General features: G+C 40.0%; 1 protein-coding gene across 4 annotated transcripts in view; it reads left to right on the top strand.

Moving 5' to 3' along the window:
• tle2b (TLE family member 2, transcriptional corepressor b) overlaps positions 1–12,851 on the top strand; it is an 87,279-nt gene that overhangs the window by 60,894 nt on the left and 13,534 nt on the right. For 3 of the 4 annotated variants that reach the window (XM_073862297.1, XM_073862299.1, XM_073862296.1), the window contains 3 exons: positions 1,329–1,403; positions 5,857–6,034; positions 7,303–7,319. In XM_073862297.1, the coding sequence (XP_073718398.1) occupies positions 1,329–1,403; positions 5,857–6,034; positions 7,303–7,319 (270 nt within the window). The remainder of the gene's footprint in view (positions 1–1,328; positions 1,404–5,856; positions 6,035–7,302; positions 7,320–12,851) is intronic. The other variant, XM_073862298.1, reaches the window with a different exon arrangement.

Here is a 12,851-nt window from a genome sequence, read left to right on the forward strand (position 1 = left end):
GTCTTTACTAACACAAAGTTCAAGGTCCCTTGTCAGGGAGCCATATATTTATTGTTAAAGGGACACTCCACTTAAAAAAAAAATAGGTTCATTTTCCAGCTCCCCTAGAGTTAAACATTTGATTTTTACCGTTTTGGAATCCATTTAGACCATACGCGCTAAAAAAATAACCAAAAGGTTTCTACATTTTTCTTATTTAAAACTTGACTCTTGTGTGGTAACATACTAAGATCGACGGAAAATTAAAAGTTGCGATTTTCTAGGTCGACATGGGAATTTTCTGCCGTACTATGGCTGCAGCAGGTGCAATGATATTACGCAGTGCCCGAAAATAATCCCCTGCTATTGAAGGTAACCAAGGGGACTATTTTCGGGCACTGCGTAATATCATTGCGCCTGGTGCAACCATGGTATGGCTGCAAATCCTTGATTATTACCTCGGATTATATTATGTCCCTTTAACTTTACAGCTTTAAGCCGCAGTATTTTGAGGAGTCCACAGTGTATTGTACAGTGTACTGAATGCACGGCATGCCATGAATGAATGCATCTCACCTTTGAATTTAAAACCTTTCCTGTAAAACTATTTTTGCACATGGGCTTAATATTGTCATGTATCACAAAACTTCAAATCAGCTCTTAGGATCACTTCACATTTTTTCATTGTGACTGTCAAATTTTCCCTACAATTCTTATTTCTGAACTGTAAAAAAATAACAAAACATTGTAATTCATACAGCATATCCTTAGTACTATTTGTTGTACTTCATTTTATATATTTTAAAATATATATATTTGTCACTATATGTGATGTCAGCACACTTAGATTTTGTGACATGACTTGTGTGCATCACATGACTTTTTCGTCAGTCAATCAATCAATCTTTAGCTTATGAAAAGCTTCTGTGAATAACCAAGTATTGATTAAATTCCTTTTTCTGAGACGTATTTTTCTATTATAGCATGTATACTGATACACTTGAATGTGCAGACACCTGTTTTTTATTTGAGTTCAGTGCCAATTAGTGGGCTTTATTTGGGCAGAAAAGCAATAAAAGAGCAGACAGATCTGTATTGATCAGGTCACCTTTAGCATTAGCATCTGCTGACGAAGAAGGACAGTGTGATGCATCTGTCAATATTGACTACGTGTTTGACGGACAGAGGAGTAATGTGTAAATTAACTTAACAAAAGTGCACAAGCGTGTTTGTAATTGGGGCCTTCACATGTGTGATTGTGAATATTATGTGTGGTGTTTGACTACTCTGGCACTTTATTTTTGTGTGGTTAAACCTTCTCATACTGTTTTTTGTGTGGGTGTGAGCAGCATCAGCAACAGGTTGTTCAGGCAGTGGAACGTGCCAAACAGGTCACCATGGCCGAGCTTAACGCCATCATAGGGGTGAGTGAGCTTCGACTTCTTACACCTTTTTGATAGATTTAATTTTAAGTAATTATATCTCTATATAGTTAGACTATAAATAGATATAAAATAAACTCTAGGAAATGTGTTTTTAAATCTGCACGCTTTCAGATCAGGCCATGAACAGCATTAATCTGTATTTTTCCTTGTCTCTCTATGCTGTTATTGTCCTGTGTGGGCTGTATCATGGGGTTTAAGTGCAGTAATATGATCAGAGTTCAGATTATGGAGAGAGAGAGAGTGTGTATGTGTCTCCATAACAGACAGAAACACAACAAGCTATAATTTAGCACACAAGAAAAAGAGACACCTCCTTTTATCTGGATGTGATCAATTTTATTATTACCTCAGATAAACTACCTGTCTTAATGTATCTCACCCTACCTGCCTTTGTGTATATCTGCCTGTCTCTCTCTCTCTCACCCTCTCTCTTTCTCTCTTCCTTTCATTCTGCCAGTATTTCTGTCTCTCACTCTACCTGTCTTTCTGTATCTCAGTCCACATGTCTTTCTGAATCTCTGCCTAGATGTCTCTCACTCTACCTGTCTTTCTGTCTCACTCTACCTGTCTTTTTGTATCTCACTCCACCTGTCTTTCTGCATCTCTGCCTAGCTGTCTCTCACTCTACCTGTCTTTCTGTTTTACTCTGCCTGTCTTTCTCTCACTCTACCTGTCTTTCTGCATCTCTGCCTGCCTGTCTTTCTGTCTCTCACTCCACCTGTCTTTCTGTCTCTTACTCTACCTGTCTTTCTGTCTCTCACTCTACCTGTCTTTCTGCATCTCTACCTTCCTGTCTTTCTGTCTCTCACTCTACCTGTCTTTCTGTCTCTCACACTGCCTGTCTTTCTGTCTCTCACTCTGCCTGTCTTTCTTAATCACTCTACCTGTCTTTCTGTATCTCAATCCACCTGTCTTTCTGCATCTCTGCCTGCCTGTCTTTCTGTCTCTCACTCTACATGATTTTCTGTATCTTTTTCCACCTGTCTTTCTTCATCTCTGCCTAGCTGTCTCTCTACTCTGCCTGTCTTTCTCTCTCTTACTCTACCTGTCTTTTTGTCTTACTCTGCCTGTCTTTCTCTCTCACTCTACCTGTCTTTATGCATCTCTGCTGGCCTGTATTTTTTTTTCTCACTCTGCCTGTCTTTCTGCATCTCTGCCTACTTGTCTTTCTTTCTCTCACTCTACCTGTCTTTCTGTATCTCTGCTGGCCTGTATTTCTTTCTCTCACTCTGCCTGTCTTTCTGCATCTCTGCCTGCCTGTCGTTCTGTCTCTCACTCCACCTGTCTTTCTGTCTCTTACTCTACCTGTCTTTCTGTCTCTCACTCTACCTGTCTTTCTGCATCTCTGCCTGCCTGTCTTTCTGTCTCTCACTCCACCTGTCTTTCTGTCTCTCACTCTACCTGTCTTTTTTCATCTCTGCCTGAATTTTTGTATCTCACTCCACCTGTCTTTCTGCATCTTTGCCTGCCTGTCTCTCACTCCACCTGTCCTTCTGTCTTACTCTGCCTGCCTTTCTGTCTCTCACTCCACCTGTCTTTCTGTCTCTCACTCTACCTGTATTTCTGCATATCTGCCTGCCTGTCTTTCTGTTTCTCACTCCACCTGTCTTTTTGTCCCTCACTCCACCTGTCTTTCTGCATCTCTGCCTGCCTGTCGTTCTGTCTCTCACTCCACCTGTCTTTCTGTCTCTCACTCTACCTGTCTTTCTGCATCTCTGCCTGCCTGTCGTTCTGTCTCTCACTCCACCTGTCTTTCTGTCTCTTACTCGACCTGTCTTTCTGCATCTCTGCCTGCCTGTCGTGCTGTCTCTCACTCCACCTGTCTTTCTGTCTCTTACTCTACCGGTCTTTCTGTCTCTCACTCTACCTGTCTTTCTGCATCTTTGCCTGCCTGTCTTTCTGTCTCTCACTCTACCTGTCTTTCTTCATCTCTGCCTAGCTGTCTCTCTACTCTGCCTGTCTTTCTCTATCTTACTCTACCTGTCTTTTTGTTTTACTCTGCCTGTCTTTCTCTCTCACTCTACCTGTCTTTATGCATCTCTGCTGGCCTGTATTTTTTTTTCTCACTCTGCCTGTCTTTCTGCATCTCTGCCTACTTGTCTTTCTTTCTCTCACTCTACCTGTCTTTCTGTATCTCTGCTGGCCTGTATTTCTTTCTCTCACTCTGCCTGTCTTTCTGCATCTCTGCCTGCCTGTCTTTCTGTCTCTCACTCCACCTGTCTTTCTGTCGCTTACTCTGCCTGTCTTTCTCTATCTTACTCTACCTGTCTTTTTGTTTTACTCTGCCTGTCTTTCTCTCTCACTCTACCTGTCTTTCTGTATCTCTGCTGGCCTGTATTTCTTTCTCTCACTCTGCCTGTCTTTCTGCATCTCTGCCTGCCTGTCTTTCTGTCTCTCACTCCACCTGTCTTTCTGTCGCTTACTCTACCGGTCTTTCTGTCTCTCACTCTACCTGTCTTTCTGCATCTTTGCCTGCCTGTCTTTCTGTCTCTCACTCTACCTGTCTTTCTGTATCTCACTCTACCTGTCTTTTTTTCATCTCTGCCTGACTTTTTGTATCTCACTCCACCTGTCTTTCTGCATCTTTGCCTGCCTGTCTCTCACTCCACCTGTCCTTCTGTCTTACTCTGCCTGCCTTTCTGTCTCTCACTCCACCTGTCTTTCTGTCTCTCACTCTACCTGTATTTCTGCATATCTGCCTGCCTGTCTTTCTGTTTCTCACTCCACCTGTCTTTTTGTCCCTCACTCCACCTGTCTTTCTGCATCTCTGCCTGCCTGTCTTTCTGTCTCTCACTCCACCTGTCCTTCTGTCTTACTCCACATGTCCTTCTGTCTTACTCTGCCTGTCTTTCTCTCTCACTTTACCTGTCTTTTTGTTCTACTCTATCTGTCTGTCTTTCTCTCTCTCTCTCACTCTACCTGTCTTTCTGCATCTCTGCCTGCCTGTCTTTCTGTCTCTCACTCTACCTGTCTTTCTGCATCTCTACCTTCCTGTCTTTCTGTCTCTCACTCCACCTGTCTTTCTGTTTTTCACTCTACCTGTCTTTCTGTCTCTCACTCTACCTGTCTTTCTGCATCTCTGCCTGCCTGTCTTTCTGTCTCTCAATCTACCTGTCTTTCTTCATCTCTACCTGTCTTTCTCTCTCTTACTTTGCCTGTCCTTCTGTTTTACTCTGCCTGTCTTTCTTCATCTCCACCTGCCTGTCTTTCTGTCTCTCACTCTGCCTGTCTTTCTGTCTCTCACTCCTCACCTGTCTTTCTGTCTCTCACTCCACCTGTCTTTTTGTCTCTCACTCTGCCTGTCTTTCTGCATATCTGCCTGCCTGTCGTTCTGTCTCTCACTCCACCTGTCTTTCTGTCTCTCACTCCACCTGTCTTTCTGTCTCTAACTCCACCTGTCTTTCTGCATATCTGCCTGCCTGTCTTTCTGTCTCTCAATCTACCTGTCTTTCTTCATCTCTACCTGTCTTTCTCTCTCTTACTTTGCCTGTCCTTCTGTTTTACTCTGCCTGTCTTTCTTCATCTCCACCTGCCTGTCTTTCTGTCTCTCACTCTGCCTGTCTTTCTGTTTCTCACTCCACCTGTCTTTCTGTCTCTTACTCTACCTGTCTTTCTGTCTCTAACTCCACCTGTCTTTCATCATATCTGCCTGCCTGTCTTTCTGTCTCTCAATCTACCTGTCTTTCTTCATCTCTACCTGTCTTTCTGTCTCTTTCTTTGCCTGTCCTTATGTTTTACTCTGCCTGTCTTTCTTTATCTCCACCTGCCTGTCTTTCTGTCTCTCACTCCTCACTTGTCTTTCTGTCTCTTACTCCACCTGTCTTTCTGCATATCTGCCTGCCTGTCGTTTTGTCTCTCACTCCACCTGTCTTTCTTTCTGTATCTCACTCTACCTGTCTTTCTGCATCTCTCCCTACCTGTCTTTCTGTCTCTTACTCTACCTGTCTTTCTGTCTCTCACTCTACCTGTCTTTCTGCATCTCTGCCTGACTTTCTGTATCTCACTCCACATGTCTTTCTTCATCTCTACCTGTCTTTCTGTCTCTTACTTTGCCTGTCCTTCTGTTTTACTCTCCCTGTCTTTCTGTCTCTTACTCTGCCTGTTTTTCTGTCTCTCACTCTACTGTCTTTATGTTTCTCACTTTATCTGTCTTCCTGTATCTTACTCTACCTGTCTTTCTGTATCTCTGCATATTTTGTATTTTATCTTACTGCCTGTTTTTCTTCCAGCACACGTTTGCCTGTCTGATGTATTTATTAGTCCCACTCTCTGACTCATTCTCATTCTACCTGTCTTTCTGTATCTCACTCTTCTTGCCTTTGTTTTACTCTACATCTTTCTGTATCTCTGCATGTCTATTTTATTCTTTAGAACATATCTTTGTTACCTGTCTGATGCCTTGGTTCTTTCTGTCTTAATGTCTGTTTCTCAGCAGCAGCAGCTCCAGCACCTTTCTCACCACACTCCAGGTATCCCTCTCACCCCTCATCCTTCAGGCCTGTCCCTGGGCAGCACTTCCGGGCTGCTGGCCCTTACTGGAGCTTTGGGTGTCTCTGCTCACCTGGCAAACAAAGATGAACGCAACCACCTAGACCCTGAACACCTTAGAGGTAGGCTTTCTGACCATAAATGCATCTTTAAGTTATTACAGAAGTGTCTGATATGAGTTCTAAAGCCTAATATTCTTTTGTAGTAAAATCTAAAGTCTCAGAGAGAGTGTGAACTGTGTATTTACGATATTATATCAGAAAGAAATGAGAATGCTGGGCAATTATAGCTATTGCAACAAATTAAAAACTAAGTAGTGGGCATTTAATGTGCATTTGATTTTATCATTCTTGTTCTGCCAGTGAAAATGATGGGAAAAAATGTTTTGCCGTACAGAACGTGTTTTTTTTTTTTTGCCAAACGCATACAGTACAAACTTAATTTCACAATTAAATCTTTCTTACCATCAAAACTAGTGATGCACCGATGTATCGGCCGCCGATATTTATCGGACGATTTTTGATGAATTTGAAACCATCGGCATATCGGCAGAAGCACGAGAAAGGCCGATACCGATTGTTTATTAATTAACTGCATAAAGAAATCCATTATATGTAAAAAAATTAGTTAATGTTGTTAATAAAATAAATGCTGAATAGCAAAAACCACCTTTTGTCATGCTGTCTTCTTATATTTGTTTTAGCTTAATTTGTGCCTCTCTTATTATGTTGGTCAGTTGAATGTTAATTAGATCCAATCCATGTTCAGTAAAAATAATTTGATGCAAAAATAAACTAGCTAATAGATCAACTGTATAGTATTGTATACAAGTATTTAATATCGGTATCGGCCAGAAGTTGTCTGTTTAAATCGGTATCGGCCCAAAAAAATCCTATTGGTGCACCCCTAATCAAAACCAATTAGCTACTGCAAATGCCCTTAAAAAGTCAGGGCTTAGAAAAAACCCAGAGTTTCCTGCTGCTAATTTTGACATTCTGATGGCTTTCATGTACACTTATCTGGTAAATGTTATTATGTCGACATGACTTAAAGGCAGTATGAAGTCATAAGAGACTAATGGAGAAACAGCTGGCCCAAGACAAACAGAATAGAATAAATAGAAATAAGGAGGGTGAGTTGGATCACACAGTACTGTAGATGAGAAGCCTGAGCACTTATAGATGAGCACTGGGGGCCAGAGAGCTCTGGGAGCTTTAATACAATGAAGGTATTTTTATTGCACCCTGACTAGAGTTTTGAGCATGACCTTGAATTGTTATGCAATCGTTGTTATTATTATCTAGACTGACGTCAATGCCAAACCCCACCTTAATTTTCTTTCTCTCTCTTCCTTTCTCGCTCTCTCTATCTCTCTCTCCTCCGATCCCAGAGGGTGCACCGAGCAGGGTGAGTATCAAACTTGTGATAGTATGTTTGTGTGTATGTGTGCCTTTACCGTTGACTTTGATAAATTACTCTAAATATAGAGTCCTTTAAAGAAAGGAACAGATTATGAAATCTGCCTGACTTTCTAAACAACACTGTTCTTGCCCTTTGCCATCATCTCTGATGAAAAACATTCACTCTGTACTTTAATATATACACATTTTAATTCCCTGTCATTTCGTTTTCATGTACTCCTATTATCCTTATAGTTCACCCAAAATGTTTTGCAGATCTTCTGAGGTGCTCTCTTGAATACAGCGAAAGTGGATGGGGCTGTCAGGCCAAAAAAAGGATAAAATATTCTGTGTAGCAATTCCTTTTGTTATCCACTAAAGAAAAAAATTCTAAACTGTTGAGATTTCCCACCATCGGGTTATATTCTTGTTGTGAAAGCGTACCTTTTTTCCACTTCAATCTTGGTCAGCTGGCACAGTTACGCCACTTTGAAAATAGGATTACAATGAATGCAATCAAAAGCATCGCTTGCTTGTTACTTTGGTTATGGAAGAATTGGCAGCACTTATAAAATTTTTGTTCATGTCGCTCTGGAATGCTTGATTCTGATTGGCTAGTGGCGATATTCCGAAGTATGTTATTCCCAGATAATCACTGCCTGAAACTGATAACCTCCTCATACATGTACTGTGAGTTTTCTTGACCAGTACAGTTGAATACTTAGGGTGCACTCACACTATCCAAACCAAACCCTACTGAAAATTCCAGATAAGGCCAGCATAAGCTGGTGAGCTGGTTTTAGCTGGTTATCAGCTTGGTTTTAGCTGGTCTAGCTGTGTTTTGGTCACTTTTTAAGCTGGTCTAGCTGTGCTTTGGTCACTTTTTAAGATGGTCTAGGCTGGAAGACAAGCTGACCCACCAGCTTGACCAGCTTTGCCAGGCTGTGAGGACGAGCTTAAGGGGCGATTCACATTTCGTGTCTTTTGCGTGCTCAAATTCATTATTTCTAATGTAGGCGCGCGGTATGTGCGCATATAATGGATTGACGCAGTGCAATGCGCACATTTTTTCCAGGAGCGTCTGCACCGCATCGAGTTAAAAACATTTCAACTTTTCAGAATGCCACAAGCACACGGCAGGTTATGTGACAAGAACCAACCGACGGTCACGTTTTCTACACAGTTTTAGATGCGAAATGTGAATCGCCCCTAAACCAGCTACTGCCACCTTAAACCAGCAAAAATTAGCTACCAGCTTATGCTGGTCTTAGCTGTATTTTACAGTAGGGAACCGTGACCCAGTGCAATTGTCCCCCTCCCTACTCACCCAGAGGCTGTTTACACTTGGCATTAACATGCGTTTTCGTCGATCAGATCACAAGTGGACGACACTAATGCGAGGTCTAAACGGTGTTCAAAACGTTTTGAGCTCGTCCACTTTCGAACCACTTTCAACCACATTCAGAGGTAGTCTAAAACCCTTACGATCGGATTGCTTTTGTAGTATAAACGCACATGTGGTTGAATGTTTTCGAACAGCCACACGCAAACGCCTTCTCTCCGCCCATTTATCTAATTTGAGGTACTGAATACAATGTTCACATCTTTTCTGACTTCTGGCGCGAACACACGGTGAACAGCGCTATTTTTAGCCTTTTATTAATAAAACTAAAACAGCTGATCTCCACAGTTTCATTTTGCAACAGTGTGAAAGTTGCGCGATCTTATTTCATCAATTGTGCTGAAAACTCAGAGAAAGCTCTAACATAAACCTGTACAAAACACTGTGCAGCATGTTTACTTACATCAGAAGCAGAGGACTCCGACATAATATTAGTGCGGGTCCATATAAACTCATTACTTCCGCTTGCGTTTAAATGACAGCAGAGAGACTCGCCCACCGTCTCGACAGACCACCCTCTCACAGTATTCAGGACAGAAGCAGTCAAAAGTGGACAAAAGATACGGATTTAAATACCAGGTGTTAACATAATGGGGCGGTTTCTCGGACAGGGATTAGACTAGTCCTAGACTTAAACACTTTTAAGAGCTCTCCAAACTGAAAACAACTTTCACTTACAGATCTTAAAATACATCAGGGCCCTTTGTTTTACTTCAAGATGCACAGAGGTAATGTTTTTAGTAAGGCATGTTGTTTAAAACTAGTTATATTTCCTAATTAAACTAAGGCCTAGTCCTGGATTAAGCTAATCCTGGTCCGGGAAACCGCCCCATAGTGTCTCTCTTGTCCACTTTTTATCCGATTGATGAAAACAATGGCTTTTGCACATTTAAAAGTACACTTCTACACATAAATACCCTAATTTAGTGCCTTTTTAGCTATAATACGTGAAAACATTTAATTAGATAAATATTTATATTTTATCCGATTAGTCGATTATTCTGAAAAATAATCGCCCGATTAATTGGTTATGAAAATAATCGTTAGTTGCAGCCCTACTCCTAACACTGGAACCCATCGTAATGTTAAGTCTGTGTTTTTATTCGGAGTCGTTTGGTGCGCAATTACACACAGCCCTCTCACATGCCATCATATTGCTTAGTTGGTCTGTCACGTGTGCAGCTCAGACATTCACGTAACCCTGCTGCGTGCATCAGAAGGTTTTTAAGAAGGCAGATAAAGTTGGGTGGTCGCGCACTTGAGGTCTCTCCTTTTGAACCAAGCTCTGGCGCGATTTTCGATCACATTGCACGTTCCGCGTCTGAGCCCAAGGAAACGCGCTCGAGCCCACTTCTGTAAGCCAGCTTTGGACGGCAAATGCTCCTGGGCGCGGTTTGTTTGGGTAGTGTGACTGCGGCCTTACATTTTAATATGCATAATTAATAACATAAAAAACTTATTTAAGAATAATTGAACTGTGCAACTTGTCTTAAAGCCGTTAGGAAATGATTTTTCCTTATTGGTTTGCATTTCTAACAAAGAAGCTAGAATAGAATATATTATTTCAAAATCCATGTCAGGATTTATTCTGTAACAACAGCAACCATGTGGATGTATACTATCCCTTAGCCTACTTATTGATTTTACCCAAATATTGTACTACTTTAGCTTAAATACAACCGAGTTACCTTTACAGCTGCTAAAAAGTGACCAATTATGAGCTGCCATGTCACCAGCAAGGTTAACCCTGTAAGACCCAAATATAGAAAAAAACTTTGAAAAAATATTTAACCTTTTATATGTGGTTGTAGGAGTCCTCTAATGCGAAAATCATTGGGTTTTTACATTTTTGACATTTTGGTAAGTTTTTAAGGAAATATGTTGTAATATTACAGCATTGGGCCTTTGCTGTAGCAGAATTGCTGTGATTTCACTCACTGCCTTAACAAATGTTAATAACATCTAAGAGTTACTCTGCAGGGTGTACTGCTTATGAACCTCAATAACAATAGCCTATATATCCATAAACATAATCACAGAATACATAATAACCAGACAAAACCATATTTGTATGAAAAATCATTTATTATAAAAATATGCTCAGTTTGTATTTACAAAACCCGATAAACTGAAAGAAACTGGTATTAATGGTGTTTAGCTGTGTTTACAGACATGTTCAATGATAGTAATCCCATTTTGTTGTTTATGAAAACTTCTCTCTTTTGGTACTCATTGGTGTTATCTGTTAGAGCCGTGATCATGTCTTCTGCCGCAAACCTTCGGAGGTACTCCAGTGGAATAGGAAAGTAGATGGCATCATTAGTGATGCCAGTAACAGAAATATCAGTCTTGAGACTAATAAAATCCTTTTTCAGACAGTAATACCTGTAATGGGGCAAGGTCTGTGTTTATAAATGGCTTGGTTTTGTTGGCATCATGTCCACATTATCATCATATGGACAAAGTTTTTAATTTCTCTTTTATAGTTGAGAGGCATCACCACATCCCTCTTCATCAGTTATATCAGAGTCTCATCTCAAAGTCACTTTTTTCAAATTTAGATGATATAAATGACATCATACCACATTGTAGATAAGACAGTCATGGCTGGTAGAATTCTGAAATAAAAAAACACTGATTATTTTCATGTTTATTAATCTTGATGCAAATCTTTCCAATCACATTTCTACATTTCAAAGGATTCACCCATTTCACAGAATTCACCAATACTGTCTAGGAAGCTTTTTGTCCTCTATTTATAATGCTAATAACACCTATACCCCCCACCCCACATTCCAAAACATTATTACCTGACCGTCATGCAGAAAACAGATATTTGAGCAAACAAAGCCCAGGCAAGATAACAGGACCAACTAAGAATATTTTATAAACAATAAGATACAAATAATTTCAAATATTGCCGCATAAATACTTTAAAATTCTCAAATAAATTATTCATTTCCTATCAATTTATTTAATAATCTTAAAACTTTTATTAAAACTCAAAATAGACATTTAACATCAATATTATATTTTGTTGCTACAAAAAATGATAAAAAAGTAAATTTTTAACAGTTTAAAAATATCAGCAAATTCATGTAATGTGCAAGGTGCACAGGTACATTTTGTTACCCTTCAACCCAACGTTGTAAAACTACAACATTGACATAACAAGCTTAAAATCTTATATAATAAATGATCACAGAAAAAAATATTTTAGGCATTTTACTTACATGATTGTTGATTTATTTAGTCCAGTAAAAAAGGTTGTGTTCCTCAAGGCAGTTTTGCAGGTTTTTGTAAGTTCATGGCCAGCAAAGCAAACCTATTTACAAAGTCTACCATTTAAAATCATTGCAGGGTCAAACATTAGGACTTCATCAGTTGTGTAAATGTGGTTGTAAAGAGAAAAAAACATGTACAGGTATACTTTATTAGATTTTAAACTGATGTTGTAATATTGCAACCGAGGGTTTTACAGGGTTAAGCATGGTTACTTAACCATGCCAAGAAATCAGGACAGCAAAGATTCGTAGTTGTACCGTACAAAGTGAAAATGCAACTGAAAGCCAATCCAGCTTATTAATAGAAAACTCCTTAAATATTTTGGCGTAATACTCCTTAAATACTTTTCGTTAACAGTAAATACTAAAGCGGTTTTCTCAAAGCTAAACGGAGTACAAGACCGAAAACAAAAAGGGAAGAGGAGGGAAGAAGTCCTATTAGGTTCAGGTTCTTTTAAGGAAATTTCTTGTTGCTGACAGCAGAGGAGGAAAATGAAGGAGTCAAGGAAAGGTCTGAACGAGGGGGAGTAAAAAGAGATACAAAGGTTTTGGAGAAAACAGGTCTATAGAGAAAACTGGGCTCCTTTGTGCAACCTTTCTCATCTCAGTCCAATGCGCATCCTGTTTGGGTCGTAAAACTGCACTGTTGCAGAAAACCAAGCGTTTGAAGTCACTGATCTGAGACCAGTTTTGCCGAACGCTCATAATGATGAACATTCAGAGATGTATAATTCACACTGGATGATAAGCAACTGTTTCGGCCACTTCAGTGATGGCAAAGGGTACAGAAAACAGGATTTTTATTTGAAATGCAACTTTTGTACAACCTACACTTTTTTTGGGCATTGGATGT

This window comes from Misgurnus anguillicaudatus, chromosome 23 (assembly GCF_027580225.2).
Source record: "Misgurnus anguillicaudatus chromosome 23, ASM2758022v2, whole genome shotgun sequence".
In the NCBI taxonomy this organism is placed as follows: domain Eukaryota; kingdom Metazoa; phylum Chordata; class Actinopteri; order Cypriniformes; family Cobitidae; genus Misgurnus; species Misgurnus anguillicaudatus.